Source organism: Urocampus carinirostris, chromosome 7 (genome assembly GCF_059441175.1).
Source record: "Urocampus carinirostris isolate Australia breed hairy pipefish chromosome 7, RoL_Ucar_1.0, whole genome shotgun sequence".
NCBI classification, from domain to species: domain Eukaryota; kingdom Metazoa; phylum Chordata; class Actinopteri; order Syngnathiformes; family Syngnathidae; genus Urocampus; species Urocampus carinirostris.
Window position 1 is genome coordinate 45,186,935 of NC_142355.1, and position 19,906 is coordinate 45,206,840.

Sequence of the window (19,906 nt, forward strand, 5' to 3'; positions counted from 1 at the left end):
GCACTTTCGTCATTTTCCCTTTTCTGAAAACCGTTTTTTAAAATTATTATTATTATTATTATTATGTATGTTAAACTAGGGAGACCATATTTTGATTTCCAAAAAAGAGGACACTCGGCCCGGCCTCGGGATAATTAAATTATACATGAAGTTCACTCAAAGATGCCTTAGCACATTAATATACAGTAATCCCTCGGTTATCGCGGTTAACGGGGACCAAAACCACCCGCGAAAAGTGAAATTCCGCGAAGTAACGACGCCCCTTCAAAAATGCTAAAAAAGATTTTTTTGTTTTTATTGCTATTTTTATTATTTTATTCTATTATTATTATAATTTAGACCCGGTTAATGGGGACCAAAACCACCCGCGAAAAGTGAAAATCTGCGAAGTAGCGACGCTCCTTCAAAAATACTTTAAAAAATTAAATAAATAAATATTATTTTATTTTATTATTATTACTTTTTAGACCCGCGAAGCTCTGAACCCACGGACGTGGAACCGCGAAGTAGCGAGGTCCCACTGTACAGTATTTAGAGTCAGCCTCCTCCATATGGATTGACAATCCACTTTTATAACAAAATAATAGCTATATAAAAAAAGACACAAATTCAAATTCTCAGAGGTTTATCAACAGACTTTATTTTTTCTAAAATATTAGAACAAAAACAACGTATAAAAACCTGAATGAAATACTGATCAAAAATAATGCCTCCTCTGTATTAGCAGATCGACCTTGAACAAAATAATAGCTGTCTTTTGAATTCTTACTGTAAAAATAATTTGAAAAAATGTTCTAAATGTAACGGGTGTAATAATAACTTTTGTTTTATTGAAATTCCTGCTGAGATATGTGTATAGTTTTTGGTAAGTGTCCTGCAATGATGAGTACAACAGTGCCACCTGCTGGTATGGGATAGGGTTTGTTTTGGCTTTTGACATGTGACCGGAGGGCGGTTTTTTTTTTGGCAGTCTACAGAGCGAGCTGCCAACGGTAAGACATATCTTTTGGTGCTCCACAAAAAAAGTTAATTTTAAACATTTTAACCACAGCTGACCAATCTCTCAACATGCACAGTAATGTGATTGATGTTGTCAAGCTGTTTGGATTTATTTTCGCTTTGTTTCTGTTGTGCTAAAATGTTAATTCCCCTTGTAGAGATCAAAGCCAGCAAAGAAGCTAATCACGTCTTGTGACTCATTTCATTTGCAGGTAAATTGTACCCGTTTTTATACTCGTTATTGTTTTTTTTAATTTCTATTTTCTCATATATATAAAAAGGATGATGTTGGTTAAAATTCAGACTAAAGGAAAATATGTTGAATTCATTGTAAAAAACGTTAAAAAAACACTATACGATCTCTTGTTAAAAGTATCTTGTTAAAATGGATGTAAAAATGTATTGTGATATTCTAAAATGTATTTTATGTAAATTGAAAAGAAAGCTCTTTGTTATGCTTTGGGCAGTCTACAGAGCGAGCTGCCACGAGATCAAAGAGATCAAAGCCAGCAGAGAAGCTAATCACGTGTTGTGACTCATTTCATTTGCAGAAACTGTAATAAAAACCTCATCATCCAGCCCAGCGTGAATGTGGATCTTTGGTGGGACAGGTACACCGCGGTTACATAAATAAAATGTATTCTGTAGAATATCCAGCTTTAAAATAAGGTCTTTTTTCTTTTTAGTGACAAAAGCAGTGGCCTCACAACGATGTCAGAACAAGAGCAGATGGTAAACCCAAGCGCGTAACGTTTCACACAAAGCATTATTGGAGAATCGAGGAAGTCAGGTGCGGGGAAACAAACAACCGCGATCCGGTGCTCGCTGGGCAGGAGGACCGAGGAGCTCACGGGATCGGAGCGTGGTCGGAATGCGGAAACGAGTGGAGTTGCTGGGACGGGCGATCGGAGCGTGGTCGGTGGGCAAAAATGGGTCAAGTAGCCGGAGCGTGAGATCGGAGCGTGGTTGGTGGGCAAAAACGGGTCAAGTAGCCGGACCGAGAGATCGGAGCGTGGGCAATGGACAGAACGAGTCAAGTAGCAGGAGATGATCGGGAAGTCAGGGACATACGAGCAGGATACAGGCGAGGACAGACGGGAGCCAGAGTCAAATAGTGCTTGCCTTGTGTATGCGGAGGTTCGCTGACGGACTGACATGGAGCGAATGGAGTACTGAGTTTAAATAGGAGGGGAGCCAATCAGGCAACGAGCAACAGCTGGCGCCAAACGAGTGGCACAGGTGAGGGCAATGGGTAATAGTGACAAACGATACTAATTTAACAAAGAAAAAAAACATCACTTAAGTCTTTATTTTTCTTCCTCGTCCCTGTTTTGTTCTTCTTACTTTTCTTCCTTATCTTCCTTGTCTGCCCAGCTATATTTTGCTGTAGAGGTGATTTTTCCCAGCAGTTTTCAGTTGCGAAACAAATAAGTATGAAAGGCTTTGCAAGAAGTGTCTTAAAAATTGTATTGCACGAGTACAATCCCCGTCAATGACTCAACAGAAAGCCTGCTCCTCTCATTGGTCCACTGGCTCTGCATCAATGAGAAAACCTTCTCAACTTTGGCATTATGAGAAGGAAGTGCAAAGACAAACTGTGCAATCTTTAGGAGTTCTGAATATCATACAATGCTTTTGGCCTTCTCAAAATATTTTGTCTAATTCTGGTGCACCTGCAAGCCACTGAACTCCTCATCACTGTTGCACCCTTCTGTACATTTCCTCAGATTGGTGACCTGGTCGAAACACTTCACATCGGCACCCACCTTTCTCCGAGGTACTCTTGTGCAGCATCCTCTTCAAACATGGAAACACATTCTTTCCCCGTTATCACGCCAGATTCCTCCGAAATTGTCACCAGTAAATGCAATACATTTTTCAGACAATTAGTTTTTTACCAATGTTTCAATGAGATATTGTGCAATGGCTTCTGTTGTCTCATTTGGTGTGTCCTTAACCTCAATTAATTTTGCTTGTACACCACCCTTCTTCCAGTCAATAAACTGGATTATAACAGAATATTTTTACTGCTCCATGGTTACTCCCGTCTGTAGAAACACCAGAATAGAGTATATTTTTGAGGGCTTCATGAACGACTTCAACTGAGTGGGACGCCTTAACGGCATTCATAATGGCTTTGGTCTTAGTGCGAGCACGACTGAACATTTTGGCAGTGTTTTAGTCTGGAAATGCCATTTTCAACAAGGCATCCGTCCAATCCACGCACCTGTAACCAATGTTCCCTCTAATTTTCCACGGGTCTGAGCGTTCACACAAAGTCGGTGAGCAACGCTTGAAACAACAGTGAGCAACTATAATCCCAAGTGTGGCATGATAATTAATTATCAAACATGCCCAAAACTTGGCATCAAGTTACATTTTGCTGAGTTTCCGGCAAAGCAAAATTATTTTTCTCTTTTGAATGAATTGACTCATGTACTATTGCAAAGGTTGTGCGGCCTACAAACATCGTTTGTTCTTACAATTCTTTCACAAGATATCCATTTCTTTTTATTTCCTAATATATTTTGTTGCATGATATTAACATTTTTGGGGGCTTATTTAGTCGGTTGTAAGATACAGAACTGTACTTAATCACATTTTTTAGTGGAGGTACAATGTTGGCAACAAGATTCACTTGATATAATTGGAAATTATTTGAATACAACAGAATTTTTTTCTTCTTTTTTTCCGTGTTTTTTTTCTACTTTTTTGTCACTTTTTTCTTGTTGTTCTCTATTTACTTTTTTCATACATTTCTTTCTTTTCTTTTTTTGTGGTGTTTTTTCTAAATTTTTCCTTCTTTTTTTTTCTTCCCTTTGTTTCTTTTTTTCTCAGCTTTTCACTACTTTTTCATTTTGGTATTTTTTTCTTTTTTGTTCTATTCCCCCCTTCCTTTAAGTCATGTTGTGCATAATTTTACATAATATTTGGTCATGTTGGGATTAAAGAAGCAAAAACAACCTGAAGAGCCGTTTAGAGTTCCTTTGAGTGAGCCGAGCCAAAAAAGCCGGTTCTCTACTAACTTTACTCAACTTCGTTCCACTTCGACTCGACTTCAAAATACCGCATTTAGGACACAACGTCAGGGGAACCCGTGTATTTTTACCTTCATGCACTGTACCTTTGACTTAAGTCGCTTCTTAATTAGTATTTTGAGCCCTCATTTTTGTGCCCTGGCTAGATTTTCTTGTGCGCTGAGAATGTGCGAGCAGTGCGCAATTGCGCACGCGTGCAGCTTAGAGGAGACACTGCTTGTAACTGTTATAGTGTTTATCAGTGTGAAATGCAAACACACCCTACGCTGCGTTTACAGCATCCTTTGTTTTACCGGGTCTTAGAGGGAAGTCAGTCTGTTTAGCAAAAGAATTGTCACCACACACAGCTTTTTTGTGTTTCTCTCTGTCCGTGTGAGATGTCAGGTCTCCGATACCTTTGTTAAACACCAAAATATATGTGTCAAGACCAGAACAGAAGGAGGACCCAAATGCGTAACGTCACTCACAAGTTTATTGAAATATAGGACCGCGTCCAGCTTACGGGATCGGAGCGTGTTTCCAATGCGGAAGTGGATCTTCCGGAGTGGGAGATTGCAGCGTAGTTAGACGGAAAAACAGGTCATTAGGAGATGACAGGAGATGATAACGTGGTCGGGGTCAAAAAACGGGTCGTAGGAGGAGACAAACGGGGAAATCAGGAACAGACGAGTGGAAAACAGGTGACAAAACGGGACAGACGGCAGTCAGAGTCAAAAATGCTTGCCTTGTGAAAACAGAAGTTCGCTGACGGACTGACAACGGGCGAGTGAAAGGACTGAGCTTAAATAGGACGGGGAACCAATCAGGTAACCAGCAGCAGCTGGCGCCAAACGAGGGGGCACAGGTGAGTGTAATGAGCAATCATGACAATATGTGCCAGCTTTGCACACGGTACACTCTGCCTTCCATTTGTTTCGACCGAGACGGTACGTGGGAAATTTATTTTGCAGCTCATCTGTGAAGATGCACACTTAGGCATTCTGGGTTTTTTTCTCTGTTACCGAGCCCACAGAACCAACCACTAGGCAGGCTCCCAGGGAATACGTTACAGGCAACCCAGTGCCGTCGTATTCCGTGTAAAGCGTTAGTCAATTCCAACACACGCAAATTGGTTTCGTGAAAAATAGCTACAACCGGACATTTTCATTAATTTATAAAACCCCGCCAGACACCCCGGACGGGATGTATAAAGTTGGCATGTCCGGGCAAAAGAGGACATTTGGTCACCCTATGTTAAACGTACTTTGAATTTTTCAGTAATGTTACATTCTGCAATGTGCAATCTATCTAAGTTAAAAAAAACAAAAACAAAAACGAGAATATAACGCGAATAGTATTTCTTAGTCACGAGTAACGAGTCATCTGATTGTGCAACAATAATGCTTTAAATACAAATTCAATTTTAGTACAGAGCAGGGGTCTCATACTCAATTTATCTGGGGGCCGTCGGAGCAAGGGTCTGGGTAGGTTCAAATCAGGTTTTCCACAAAATAAAAAGTTTGGATAAAAAGATTCCACTCCTTTAAAAAATAATTTTAAAATAAAATAAAAAAACATTGAGAATTCATATCAAAATCAACATAATCGATTAGTAACAAATCCAAAATCAACTACAGCTTTAATAAAAGGGACAGTGTGTTATTTAGTGCACCCTAATGTTAAAAAATATCATTCATTAAAAATGAATATTGATTTAAATAATTAACAAAATTACATGACCATATATGGATGTGATTTTTTTTAAATAGTCATTGGGCATGACATTTCTTTATTTGACATAACTTGAGATTCAACAAGAGGGAGATAACATAGTGCCTATCATGTTGCTGCTACAGGTGAAAAAAAGTTTTTTTTTTAATTGTTTCTTTGTTTTTTGTTTTCCAAAAAAACAGGTGAATGGCTAGGAAAATAAGATGAAGAAAAATTGTGTTTTAAGGTCACTTTGAGTCTCTGTAGTTCATTGTTACTTGAGATTTTTAACACTCGTTTTCTGTTGCCTGACACATTACTAAAGCATCTAGTGGTCAAATAATACACTGTGTCCTTTTAATGTTCCTATTGAGGCTGGGGCCTCAAACTATCATCCAAAGGGCTGTGAATTTGAAACTCCTAGTAAAAAGTATATTATATCCATTTACTTTTAATTCATTTTTACGAATCTGAAAACCATTTAAACTGCAAAAGAACAATTATTGGCCTCTTTTACAAAATGCAAATACATAAAAAAAATCTTGTGGTCTGTTTTGGTCAAGTACATTTTGGTTGCGCCCATTACTCTCCTTTTCTGGGTAGGAGTTTTCTCCCCAACATGAAATCGAGATTACTGGTTTCCATTGTTACCAGTAGCAGGAGAGTCCTCTGATCTGACTCATATACAGCACCTTCAACATCCGATCGCTGTTATTTTTCGGTGTAAAATAAAGCTTTAGCCCACTCTTCAGCGATGAGATGGCATTGTATCCTATAATTCAGGGGTGTCAAACAGCTCCCATCAAAAGGCCCGATTTAACTTATAAATGTCACTAAATGTAATGTCATTTCCTGTTTTTATTTTTATTTTCCTGTTTAGGTTCTGTTTTTTGGTTTTGCTTTTAATTAGTCTTCGCTGCAAGGAAAAATGTAACAGGGGTAGGCATTTGAAATCTGCTATTTCCTTTGGGCTTATGATTAAGGATTGTATTACTGCATTGCACCGCTGTTTCTGTGAAAATCACTTTTTTTGTTTTGTTTCTTTTTTAATTAATGATTCATGCTGTTTTTTTGTGCTCTGCCTAAATCAACTTCATTCATTCAATTAAATGGTATGTAAAATAAACATAACGACTCCTTAATGTAGAATAACTGAATGTATTACTTATTTAAGTCACAAACATCACAGTTGCATTGAAAACATTTAGTTACAAATACCAGTGTCTGAAATAACGCCTGCCCGAACGCAAAGGGCGTGCATCTTTTACGCCAGGCGTACAACTTACAAAACGTCTCCGCCCGGGTTGCCGACACCTTTTTCAAGAAAAAAAAAAAAAAAAATTTTTTTCAAACTAAACGTTTGCTTTATTCCGATTTCGAAATCTTCGTTCGGTTTGGAAATTCCGGAATTTCGGTTCGTTTGGCAATTTGCATACTCAGCAGCCAATTAGAAGCCTGCATCGAATAACTTCGGGCTTCCGGACTTTCCCGAGCATTATAAGGTCGTGCATTTGCATATCATTTTCCAAAGTAGACGCACAGAGAACACAAGAAAAATGGATGAGTGGTTTGGAATCAAGCCAAAACCTCAGCCCCAGAAGCAATATTCAAGATAAGCTGACAAAATTTATGACGCTACAAAACGTAAATGTACATTAAAAGCATTGTGGAAAGAGGAGTTCACGTGGCTTGTAGCAGACGACGCAATGCAAACATTGCATGAATAAAGATGAGTAAATACAGGTACATACTGATGGCAGATTGAAAACAGTGATGTCGTATCCATGCAATTAATGTTATAAGTGGATATATAATGAACTTAATTTTAAAGTGTTGTTCTGTTATATGTTTTGATTATCAATCCTTAATACTTTGCAACAATGTTTTTTTTTGGGGGGGCGATTAGTCGTCTTATTGTGTTTCAAGTTGTGAAAAATGGGGCAGGCAACTTTACGGCTGGGCAGGCAACATTTCAGAGTTGTCTGCCCTGGTGTCCGGTAACTTTCTGTCATGAGTTTCAGACACTGCAAATACAGGTGTATTCGATATATAGGTGTACTTAACAAAAATTACAAAACCTTCTTGGACATTTTCAGGATACTTCTCTCCAAGGTCGATTTTTGGTTCAGAGCTTTGGGGGTTCTGAGCACCCAAAGTGTCTGGTTCGTTAATTTGTGTTTTTTTGTTTATATTTCACTTAAAGTGATTGAGGTGCGAATGTCCATACTGGTGCTTGTTCACATTGTTGTTTTTGTTTTACTTCTTTATTTTTATCGAGCATGTTTCGTTATATTTAAAGGTATTAAAAGTATTCTACTCACTGACGTTATCTTCTGGCTGAAACCATCATTGCCGCCTTCGCCAAGCTGCTTGTGTGCCAAATAAACTCTTCTTTATTCATATTTTTGGGGGTTTGGGTTGGCATTTGGACTATTTGAAACAGTCCTTTTCTTATATCCACGATTTTCATCATTGGATAAAGGAAAACTGCGAGCATGCACCACACCTTTAAAGCTATTCTGTCATTTATCGAGGAAAAGAGTTTTATTAATGCAATATCTATTGGGAGTGCTTGGGTTGAATTTGTGGGTTCCGATTGAAATATGACATGGGTGATTCCATGCAAGGTGAGGGGGGTAATTATTACGTGTACTGTACTATATATGTGTTGGACATTGGGAGTGTTTTGTCACACTTAAAAGGTTCAATCAAAAAACAAATTCACTGAAAAAAACACAGTGGACACTCTTCAAATTTTTGTATTGCATTTTGTCCCTCTTGAGCTGAATATGAATGTATCAAAATAATGCATTCGGCAAGTTTCTCAATTGTGCGCTTGCGCAGAAGGGATTTCTTCAAGTTTTGACCTGTAGGGGTCTGTCTACAATTAACAAGAGTATGAACAGTTTCCTGTTAAATTCATTTTACGCACGTTCACCCCCCCCCTCCCGCCCCTGCCCCCTCCCCCCACACACACAATATGGATATATATTTAATTTGCTTTTAAAACAAAAATCAATTCTTACATTTGCACATTTGACCACGATGGCACTGTCCGTACCTGTTTGAGATAGCAAAGCATTGAGAGACGCTCCCTCCAACATGTTGCATACTCCCGTCATACCTCGCGTGGCCAACGGCTCTCCCAACCGCAAACTCGTTCAATTAATCGCAGTCGTCGATTTACACCGGTGGATTTCCTGTCTCGGTTTGAAATAAAGCACAGCTAGGAATGGACACTACAACACTCGAATGTCAAAGATCCCACAGTTTGCTTGACTAAGGCGACGTAGCTTGTCTTCCTGGGCTCGCTTCCGAATTTTGGGTCGCCGGGAGACTTCGGTGGCGGTGCTGGTCGCGAAGAATGATGGAGCTCGATTCGGCCAGTAACCGGGTAGAACTTGTCGCTATGGGGGACCCGTTGCTGCCGCAGACGCCAAGCAGGCACGAAAAGAGTCTGGGACTTCTCACGGCTAAGTTTGTAACTTTGCTACAGGAGGCCAAGGACGGAGTCTTGGATCTAAAAGCTGTAAGCGTACCGTACTGTCTTTGTTGTTTGCTAGCCCATGCTGTCGTTCGCTTTAATTGGCTATTTCTGTTAGCATGACCCATCTCATCTGGTTATGTGGATGTAAATGAGAGAGAGCCTATTTAAAGTGTAAGCGTTCGGGTTGCTCATTCAGGAAATGTTCTCAATTCAAAGTATAGGAGCGCTCGTTAATGAACTTTTCAGTTCACCGTCCACTGCAATTTTCCTAGTGCACAAAGCGGGTCAGCTTTCGGCGCTGATCTCAGTTGGCGACAGTATAAATTCAATATAAAGACTCATGAATATAAAACATATCTAATGTGTTCCCCTCTGATATACTGGACTGTCTCAGAAAATTAGAATATTGTGATAAAGTTCTTTATTTTCTGTAATGCAATTAAAAAAACAAAAATGTCTTACATTCTGGATTCATTACACATCAACTGAACTATTTCAAGCCTTTTATTATTTTAATATTGCTGAATTTGGCTTACAGCTTAAGAAAACTCAAAAATCCTATCTCAAAATATTAGAATATCATGAAAAAGTATACAAGTAGGCTATTCAACTAATCACCTGAATCATCTAATTAACTCGAAACACCTTGCGAGGGTTTCCTGAGCCTTAAAAACACTCAGCTTGGTTCAGTAAACTAAATCACTGCTGATCTGACTGCTGTCCAGAGGACCATCATTGATACCCTCCATCTGGAGGGTAAGACACAAAAAGAAATTTCTCAAAGAGCAGGCTGTTCACAGAGTGCAGTTTCAACGCATATCCACAAAAAGTCTGTTGGAAGGGAAAAATGTGGCCGGAAACGCTGCACAACCAAGAGAGATGACCGCAGCCTTAACAAAATTGTGAAGAAGAGCCGCTTCCAGAATTTGAGGGCGCTTCAAAGACAGTGGGCTGAAGCTGGAGTCCAGGTATCAAAAGCCACAGTTCACAGACGTGTCCGGGAAATGGGCTACAATAGCCGTATTCCCATGGTCAAGCCACTTCTGAACTCAAGACAATGGAAGAAGCGTCTGACTTGGGCTATGGAGAAGAAGCACTGGACAGTTGCAGAGTGGTCCAAAGTCCTCTTTTCAGACGAAAGCAAGTTTTGCATTTCATTTGGAAGTCAAGGCGCCAGAGTCTGGAGAAAGGCTGGAGAAGAGCAAAATCCAAGTTGTTTGAAATCCAGTGTGAAGTTCCCACAGTCAGCAATGGTTTGGGCAGCCATGTCAGCTGCTGGTGTTGGTCCACTGTGTTTCATCAAGTCCAGAGTAAATGCAACTGTGTACCAAGAGATTTTAGAGCACTACATGCTTCCATCTGCTGAAAAGCTCTATGGAGATGAGTATTTCATTTTCCAGCATGCTCTGGCACCTGCCCACAGTGCTAAAACCACCAGTAACTGGTGCACTGACCATGACATCACTGTCCTTGATTGGCCTGCTAATTCCCCTGACCTGAACCCCATCGAGAATTTGTGGGGTATAGTTAAGAAGAAGATGAAAGACACCAGACCTACAAATGCAAATGAGCTGAAGGCCGCTATCGAAGCATCCTGGGCATCAATAACACCTCAGCAATGCCACAGGCTGATTGCCTCCATGCCACGCCGGATTGATGCAGTAATCCGTGCAAAAGGATTCCCAACCAAGTACTGAGTGCATCAATGGACATTTTCAAATGTTTGATTTAGTTTTGCTGTTATAAAATTATTTTTTTTACTTGGTCTGAGGAAGTATTCTAATATTTTGAGATAGGATTTTTGAGTTTTTTTCAGCTGTAAGCCAAAATCAGCAATATTCAAATAATAAAAGGCTTGAAATAGTTCAGTTGATGTGTAATGAATCCAGAATGTATGACATTTTCGTTTTTTTAATTGTATTACAGAAAATAAAGAACTTTATCACAATATTCTAATTTTCTGAGACAGTCCAGTACAGTTTTTACATCTGAAATAAGAACTAGACCCAACTGGTAGGTTGCAATTAAAACTACAACAGTCGATGTGACAATCGAATAATGTTCCTTTGCACAGAATTATGGAAAATAAGTCAAGTGTAAATAAGTAAACGATACAATGTAAAACCTTTAACAGTACACGAATTAATACAGTTGAGAACGTTTCCACAATAGAATATTTCCCTGATAAATCCTATAAGTCTTCTGCATAACTCTTTGAGAATTCAGTCAATAGCATCTAAAAAACATTAAAGTAAAAACTGTACATAGTTGGGATCACTGTTCACGGATCCCTTGACCTCATGGGTCGCCCATCAATGACGACGCAAGTCTGTATGGACTTCAGTATTGATGGTCCCTGGCCTGTTCTTAGGTCGTGGCAAAAATGGTACCTGTCCATTCCTTGATGTCCAGTTTCTTAACATAACGGGGACATTTCACTTAAAACTGTTACCGTAAACGTGAACTTTTAAAAATCTTCTATTGCACAAAGTTATGGAAATCAAGTCAAGTCTGATTAAGAAAACAGTACAATGTAAAACCTTAAACACTACAACAATGTTGTTAATTATAGAACTTTACTGCAATGAAATCTTCTGATTCCAAGTATTGTGTAGTTTTACTGTATCTTTCTTTCTTTCTCGCTGTCTTTCCTTCTCACTGTTTTTCTTTCTTTCTCACTGTTTTCTTTCTTTCTTTCTCACTGTTTTTCTTTATAGAATCCTACTTTGCTTGATCAACTCAAATATCATACTAAATGCACTTCTACTTTGTAATTATATGGGGCAGGCAGCTGACACATTGGCTGTACGGCAGAAGCGGCGGATGTACGACATCACCAATGTGTTGGAAGGAATTGGACTAATAGAGAAAAAGTCCAAGAACAGTATCCAATGGAAGTAAGTGCACTCATTGTCAGACATACAGTGGAACCTCGGTTTTCGAACGCCTCTCAGTTCGTACAAATCTGAGTCCGACCCAAAATTTTGAGAAATTCTCGCTCCGCCGTTTGGTTAAAAAATCGGAGTTCGAACGCCGGTAATGCGTGAGTGCGTACGCTAGGGTGCGATGCTGAGCGGCGTACGGGTATAGATCGCTCTTTTTGTGACCAACTGTTCTCGCGTGCGGACGTGTTTCGTTTTGTTTTCGCTTTTAATATAGGTGTACGAAGTGTTTTAGCCCCTAATTATGCCTCTGAAGAAAGTCAGTGCAAGCAGCAAAGTTGCTACAGGTGAAAAAAAAGTAGTGCGTACAACTATTGCATTTAAGAAAGAAATAATAGCAAAATATGAAGGAGGTGTGCGAGTGTCTGATCTTGCTAGGGAATACCCCACTGTTCACCTGCGCCTTCTGCTGACCACCTCAAAGGTAAGAAATCCTTTTCATAATTCTTTTTTTATCCTTTTTTTTTTATTTTTACACGAGCTTGTTAGCGTAATCTTTCGTACGGAAGATTACGATAACACAAACGTACGATTAGCCTGGGTTAGCTTTATGTTTACGTTGAACATTCAAGGTAAACATTCAAGGTGTTGGAACGGAGCCCAACTTTCAGGGTGTTGGAACAGAGCCCCCTTTCCAATGAACCGCTCACCACTTGTTGTGGTGACCCGGGTACTAAATGACTTGTAAACGACCTGATTTTTTTAATTTTTAAACGTTCATGTTAGCGTAATCTTTTGTACGGAAGATTACGATAATGCGGACATACGATTAGCCTGGGTTAGCTTTATGTTTACGTTAAACATTCAAGGTAAACATTCAGGGTGTTGGAACGGATTATTTTTAATGGGAAAAATGATTTCGGTGATCTAACAAATCGGTTTTCGAAAAGGGTTCTGGAACGGATTAGATAGATAGATAGATAGATAGATAGATAGATAGATACTTTATTCATCCCCTAAGGGAAATTGAGAACCGAGGTTCCACTGTACCTCCATTATTTCATCCATCCATCCATCCATCCATTATCTGTACCGCTTATCCTCAGTTGGGTCGTCGTCAGATAATTGTTGCCCACAGTCTCCCAAGGATAAAGAATTATGCCAAATAATCTACTGGTTCAAATTGGTAGTTTATGAGAAGGCACCTGCAGCAAGCGGGCAAAGCCTATCATGACTTGTTATGCACTAAATATGGCACATTTGCCAGAAACAAATGTGGTTAGATTATTGTCGTCCATGGTCTCAAAGGATAAAGGATTATGCCACATAATCAACGGTTTCAAACCGGTCTGTTCTGTAGAAGATAATGTTGTCAATATTATCTCATGCAATGATACAAAATATTGCATTTATGATAACATAATGGCTACTTCGCTTTGCCGAATTAGTGACTTTAAGGACATATAGCTCCACTCTTCTCTGAGGGTAAGCTCAGGTCAGCTATGCTATCTGACAAAATTTAGCTTAGAGTAAGGGAAATTGACAATTAAGTAATTTATTACTTTTATTGGGTTTCTATCACCCGTAATTTAAAACTGAAGATTTGCCCTGGATTAAAAAAATAACACCTAAGTGTGTAAACACACTTCAGCCTTATTTTATAATGCAAATGGGTTTTTTTCATTGAGCATTCAAATACAATATACAATCTGCATAAGACAGTTACAGCTCTTTTTTCCATTTTGCCACATAAAAAGAATTCAAAACTTTGTACAGAATTTTAACAAGAAAAAAGTAATGAAACCAGTACAAAAATACAGAACGTCAACAAACAATTATGACATGGAACAGAAACAAAAACAGAAAGACAACAAAACAGGTTGCCTGGACTGAACCAACCAATCCCACCCACTGACCCAGGGTCCCCACCCATCCTTAGAGGACTTAAACTATGTACCTAAATGGACATTGTGCGGTTTGTGTTAGAATGTCGGACGCTAGGCGGAATTGCAGCTGTGAGATATGACAACAAGGGTTGCCAAGTCTTATCAAAAAATTGGAGTCTTATCTTTTAAAATGTGTCTGATTCTTTCCATGTGAAGTGTTGTGGTTAATTCTTTTAGCCACATTTTAGAGGTTGGTGTGCTCTCACGCTTCCACATTGCGAGAATCAGTTTCTTTGCCAGTATGATGCCATAGGAAACAAAGCACTGTTGTGCATGGCTTATATTAACAGAGGAGTCAAATATACGGAGTATGATTGGCAAAGGTTTTGGTTTGATAGCAGCTTTTATGACCTCAGACATTACATAAAATACATCAATCCCAAAAGGAGCAAATCTTTGGGCACATAACTACGAAGGGGAGTTCCTAAGACTTACATTTGTCACACAGGTCTGATATTTCTGGAAGGATTCTATGTAACTTCTCTTTAGTATAATGGAGCATATGTACGATTTTAAATTGGATTAAGCAGTGTTTTGCACTGTATGAGCAGGTATTAATCTTCTCCAAACTCCTCTCCCACATTTCATCAGCGATAGGCTGACCAATTTCCATCTCCAACCTAGATTTATGTATGTGGATAGAGGGGGAGTTTAGTGAGGAATGGGTATTTTAGATACAAGTCAAGTCATTTTTATTTGTATAGCCCTTAATCATAATTAGTCTCTAAGGGCTTCACAAGTTATTACATATAAGAAGTTTAGGTTATTCGTATGCTGTAGAGTAGAAGTGAGTTTTAAGCTTAGATTTAAACATTTCCACTGAGGTTGCAGATCGGATCTCAGGGGGAAGAGCATTCCACAACACCAGTGCCCGGATGGAGAACGCTCTCGAACCAGCGGAACACTTCTTGGCTCTAGGGATCACCAGGAGACCGGCGCTCTCGGAACGAAGGCTTCGGGCCGGGACATAGGGGGATATCAGATCTGAAAGATATGAGGGGGAGAGTCCATGTATAATTTTGTATAGTAATAGGAGAACCTTAAAATCGCATCTTAGGCTAACAGGGAGCCAATGTAGGTTAGCCAAAATTGGAGTGATGTGATCATACTTTTTTGTCCTTGTTAAAAGCCTGGCTGCAGCATTTTGTACCAGCTGGAGACTCTTGAGTCTGGTCATCGGAACACCGGAAAGTAGTGCATTACAGTAGTCGAGACGGGAGGTAACAAACGCGTGAATTATGATTTCCGCATCCGACTGAGAAAGTATAGGACGAATTTTAGCAATGTTACGGAGATGGAAGAAAGCGGTTCTAGTAATTTTCTTCACATGTGTTTGATAGGACAGATCGGGGTCGAAAATGACACCTAAATTTTTAAGTGAGTCGCTCTGTGTGATGTGGCAATTGTCTATGTTCACAGCGGTTTTAGAGAATAAGTCATGGGACTTAGATGGACCAATAACTAACATTTCAGTCTTTTCAGGGTTAAGACGCAGGAAATTGAGTGACATCCACTCTTTTATCTCAGTGAGGCAGGCCTCCAAATTTCCACAGTTTAGTGTGGCAGTTTCCTCCATCGGGAGATAGAGTTGCGAATAATATCACCTAGTGGAAGCATATAAATGCTGAAGAGAAGGGGGCCAAGCACTGAACGCTGCGGAACACCACAAGTAACTCTAAATGGCTCAGATGTTAATTCGCCATATTTAACGCAGTGTGTCCTATCTGAGAGGTAGGATCTGAACCATAATAGGACATTTCCTGAGAGACCAATCCATTTTTCCAACCGTTCTAGCAAGATATTATGGTCCACTGTGTCAAATGCAGCACTAAGGTCCAGCAGCAGCAAAAGTGATGATGCGCCCGAGTCCATTGCCCGTAGGAGATCATTGGTTACCTTAATCAGAGCTGTCTCAGTAGAGTGGTTAGCCCTGAATCCTGATTGCATTGATTCAAAGAGATTGTTCTCGGACATGAAATCATTCAGCTGCTGTGCCACTACTTTTTCAAGTATTTTAGAAAGAAACGGTAGGTTTGACACAGGTCTATAATTACATTATAGTTTTCTGGATCAAGGCTGGGTCGTTTCAGTGTGGGTTTAATGACGGCGGGCCTAAAAGCAGCTGGAACTACACCTGAGGAGAGTGATATGTTTAAAATATTTAGAACTGAAGGTGCAAGAACGCCAAAGAGACCTTTAATAAGTGAACCTGGAAGCGGGTTGAACTGGCAAGTCGTCGGTTTGGCCGTATTCACCATCTGTTTAAGATTATCGAGTGACAGTTCACTAAAACGGGACAAAATCCCTGGACAGCCACCATGTCGTGCATCTATAGATTTGAGTGCTTTAGTGTGTGTTGAATTAATACTGTCTTTAGCAATTTCTTCCTGTATGCTTTGGATCTTCTTAGTAAAGAAGACCATTATGTCGTGGGCAGAATGAGTGGAGCTATCTGGGATAGTCTGTTGCCTTGTGAGCGATGCTACAGTGTCGAAAAGGACCTTGGGATTGTTCTTTTGTGACGCAATCACCTTCGAAAGGTAGGCTGATTTTGCAGAGGCCAGGGCCGCTTTATACTTCAACAAACTCACACCAGATTTGATGGAAAACTTCAAGCTTGGTAGCGCGCCATTTTCTTTCAGATTTCCTGCATTCTCGTTTAAGGGATCTAGTTTCATCATTAAACCAAGGTGTGCGTCTTATAGGTCGTGATTTATGCCGGATGGGCGCTACTGAATCCAGGGCACTAGCCAGGGTAGCGTTGAATTCATTTAGGAGTGGTTCGATGGAGCCTATGTAGGAAGGAAAGGACGCAACTGCTCCTGGAAGAATATCGGAGAGCTCAGAAACTGTGCCCGTGCTTATATTGCGTCCAGTGAATCTTTCAGTTTTTTTGGTACTACATTTAGCTAGCACCTCAAATGTAACTAAATAATGATCCGAGATAACTGTAGTACACGATAGCACCATCATGTTTGAGGTTGAAACTCCTCGAGTCAGAACCAAGTCGAGCGTGTTTCCATCTTTATGGGTTGGCAAATCAACCAGTTGATTAAAACCAAATGCATCAATTAGAGACTGAAACGCAACAGTGAGTGAACTGAGTGGGGAGTTCATATGAATGTTAAAGTCCCCCATAATTATAATTTTGTCTGCATAGGTTACTAGTTCTGACAAAAGTTCAGCAAATTCGTCTAAGAAAGTTGTGTATGGTTCTGGAGCGCGATAGATAGTAATTACATAAATTGACAATGGAGAGGACCTCATGACAAGAGCCTCAAGTCAAGTCACATTTATTTATATAGCCCTTAATCACAAAAATGTCTCAAAGGACTGCACAGGATTACAATTACAAAAATACACAATTACCCGATCCTAAACCAGCACGCGGGCAAGGAACAACTCAAAAACCTCAGTGTGAGGAGAAAAGAGAAACGCCTTACAGGATTGACCAGGGTGAATTACAATTAGCATTACTGTACACATAATAGTAAACATAAGGTAAGATGTTGAAAATGTCCGGAAAGTGCATGACATCAACGACGCCCCCAGCCTGCAAACCAGTCCAGAAAGTCTATGACGGCCATGACGCTGCCTCCCGTCTCTGCCAACTGGTAAATGCAGGGGTTGACATGCTGCAGGTCAGACGCTGGACCGCTGACCCATCCCAAATCATCCTCCTTTGTATCAGCCAGGCAGGCGTCGGAAAAAGACAGGACAAAACAGAATATGAGGTGGGCATCAATCATATTCTTTGGAATAGAAGTGTGTCTTAAGCCTCGATTTAAAAACTTCCATTGAGGTTGCAGATCTTATCTCCAGAGGCAGGGCGTTCCATAACACCGGGGCCCGGATGGAGAACGCTCTCGAGCCTGCAGACTTCTTGGCTCTCGGAGTCACAAGTAGACCGGCATTTTCCGAGCGCAGACTCCGTGCAGGAACATAGGGGGAAATCAAATCGTAGAGATAAGAGGGTGCAAGCCCATGCAAACATTTATCTGTTAATAAGAGAACCTTAAAGTCACATCTTAAGTGGACTGGGAGCCAGTGCAAGTTGGCCAATACAGGAGTAATATGCTCAAACTTTTTGGTCTTAGTCAAAAGTCTAGCTGCCGCATTCTGAACCAGCTGCAAACTTTTAATGCTAGACATCGGGAGACCAGAAAGCAATACATTACAGTAATCAAGCCGAGAAGTAATAAACGCATGAATTAAAATCTCTGCATCTGATTGGGACAGCATCGAACGAATCTTCGCAATATCACGGATGTGGTAGAAAGCTATACTAGTAATATTTTTCACGTGTAACTGAAACAACAGATTAGGATCAAATATAACACCTAGATTTTTGACCAGGTCACTATGGGTGATATTACATTTGTCTAGGTTCCATAAGACCTACAGCCGGGAGGAGCTCATCCGACTGGGTGGGTGTCTAAATTTCGACTTTTCGGGCACTTTCTATACCACCCACAACATCCCGAATGAGCTCCAAAGGGACTCGGTTTCGCCCTGCTTTCCCGCTCCACCGAAGAAAAAGAAAAATCGGAGACGAAGACGGCGCAAAGATAGAAAACAGAAGCGAGGATGGTGTGCAGGGAAGCGTGTGAAGTTGAAGGAGCAACGACATGAAGATCTGTCTAATCCAACCATCATTTCTCGAACGACTTGTGATTATTAGAGGTACGAGGAGTAAATTTGAGCGTTTTTTCAAAAATGAGCGCGACACCGCCACCCTTTTTTAAAGAACGTGCTACATGGCTGTTATCGTAGTCTGGTGGAGAAGCATTAATTAGTGGTAAAATCTTATCCGGGCGTAACCAAGTCTCACAGAGACCGAAACAGTTAGGTTTATAATCGCGAATAATATTATCTACAAGTAAAGCTTTAGGAGCGAGCTATCTAACATTCAAGAAACCAAATTTTAGCTTTGAATCATTTAACTTAGCTGTAGTCTTTGTAGAGATCGTCACAAGATGTCGCCGTTCGTGTGCGTTGGGCTTCAGGCGTTGGTTGACTCGCAGAATCGACGAAGAAATGATGGTTGGATTAGACAGATCTTCATGTCGTTGCTCCTTCAACTTCACACGCTTCCCTGCACGACATCCTCGCTTCTGTTTTCTATCTTTGCGCCGTCTTCGTCTCCGATTTTTCTTTTTCTTTGGTGGAGCGGGAAAGCAGGGCGAACCCGAGTCCCTTTGGAGCTCATTCGGGATGTCGTGGGTGGTATAGAAAGTGCCCGAAAAGTCGAAATTTAGACACCCACCCAGTCGGATGAGCTCCTCCTGGCTGTAGGTCTTATTGGCCACGCATGTATCCAAAAAGGAAAGCAGGAGGACAGTGGTAAATAGTAGGATAGCCGGATAGCAACCAGCCGCTATGTAAACACGCGCCGTCATGTTGGAAACCGGAACCGGAGGGGGGTTTCTGATGGACGGGACGGTGGCGCGAAGATACAATAAATCAGTTTCGCCTGATTTGGGTAAAGTTTCAGACAATGAAAGATTAATGATTTAGGTTCGGATTCAAAATTATTCCGAATTTTTCGTATATAACCCTTATTTCAGATATTGAAAGAAATTTGTCGATATGAATCCAAACTTCCGCCGTACTTGCGAGAATGAAGCGAACAGACATCCCACAGACAGGTCCCCAATAGTCTTAATACCCTTCTGACTCCATGTGGAGACAATCCCACTAAGACCAGATGGTGCAATAGTGGGATTCATATCTATAGGTAACATAGGGAATATAGGCTTGAGATTGAAATTGGATTGAATTTGTTTCCATATGCGAATCATGTTATGAAAAACAGGGCGGTTATATAACGATTTATTGATCCGTATTGGGGCTTGTAGATAGATG

At 40.3% G+C, this 19,906-nt stretch overlaps 1 protein-coding gene across 1 annotated transcript in view; it reads left to right on the forward strand.

Annotated features, from left to right (window-relative positions):
* Positions 1-8,818: 8,818 nt before the first annotated feature.
* e2f4 (E2F transcription factor 4) overlaps positions 8,819-19,906 on the forward strand; it is a 46,353-nt gene continuing 35,265 nt past the window's right edge. Inside the window, exons 1-2 of the mRNA XM_088341095.1 lie at positions 8,819-9,255; positions 12,001-12,110. Of these exons, the coding sequence (XP_088197221.1) occupies positions 9,091-9,255; positions 12,001-12,110 (275 nt within the window). The 5' untranslated portion in view covers positions 8,819-9,090. The remainder of the gene's footprint in view (positions 9,256-12,000; positions 12,111-19,906) is intronic.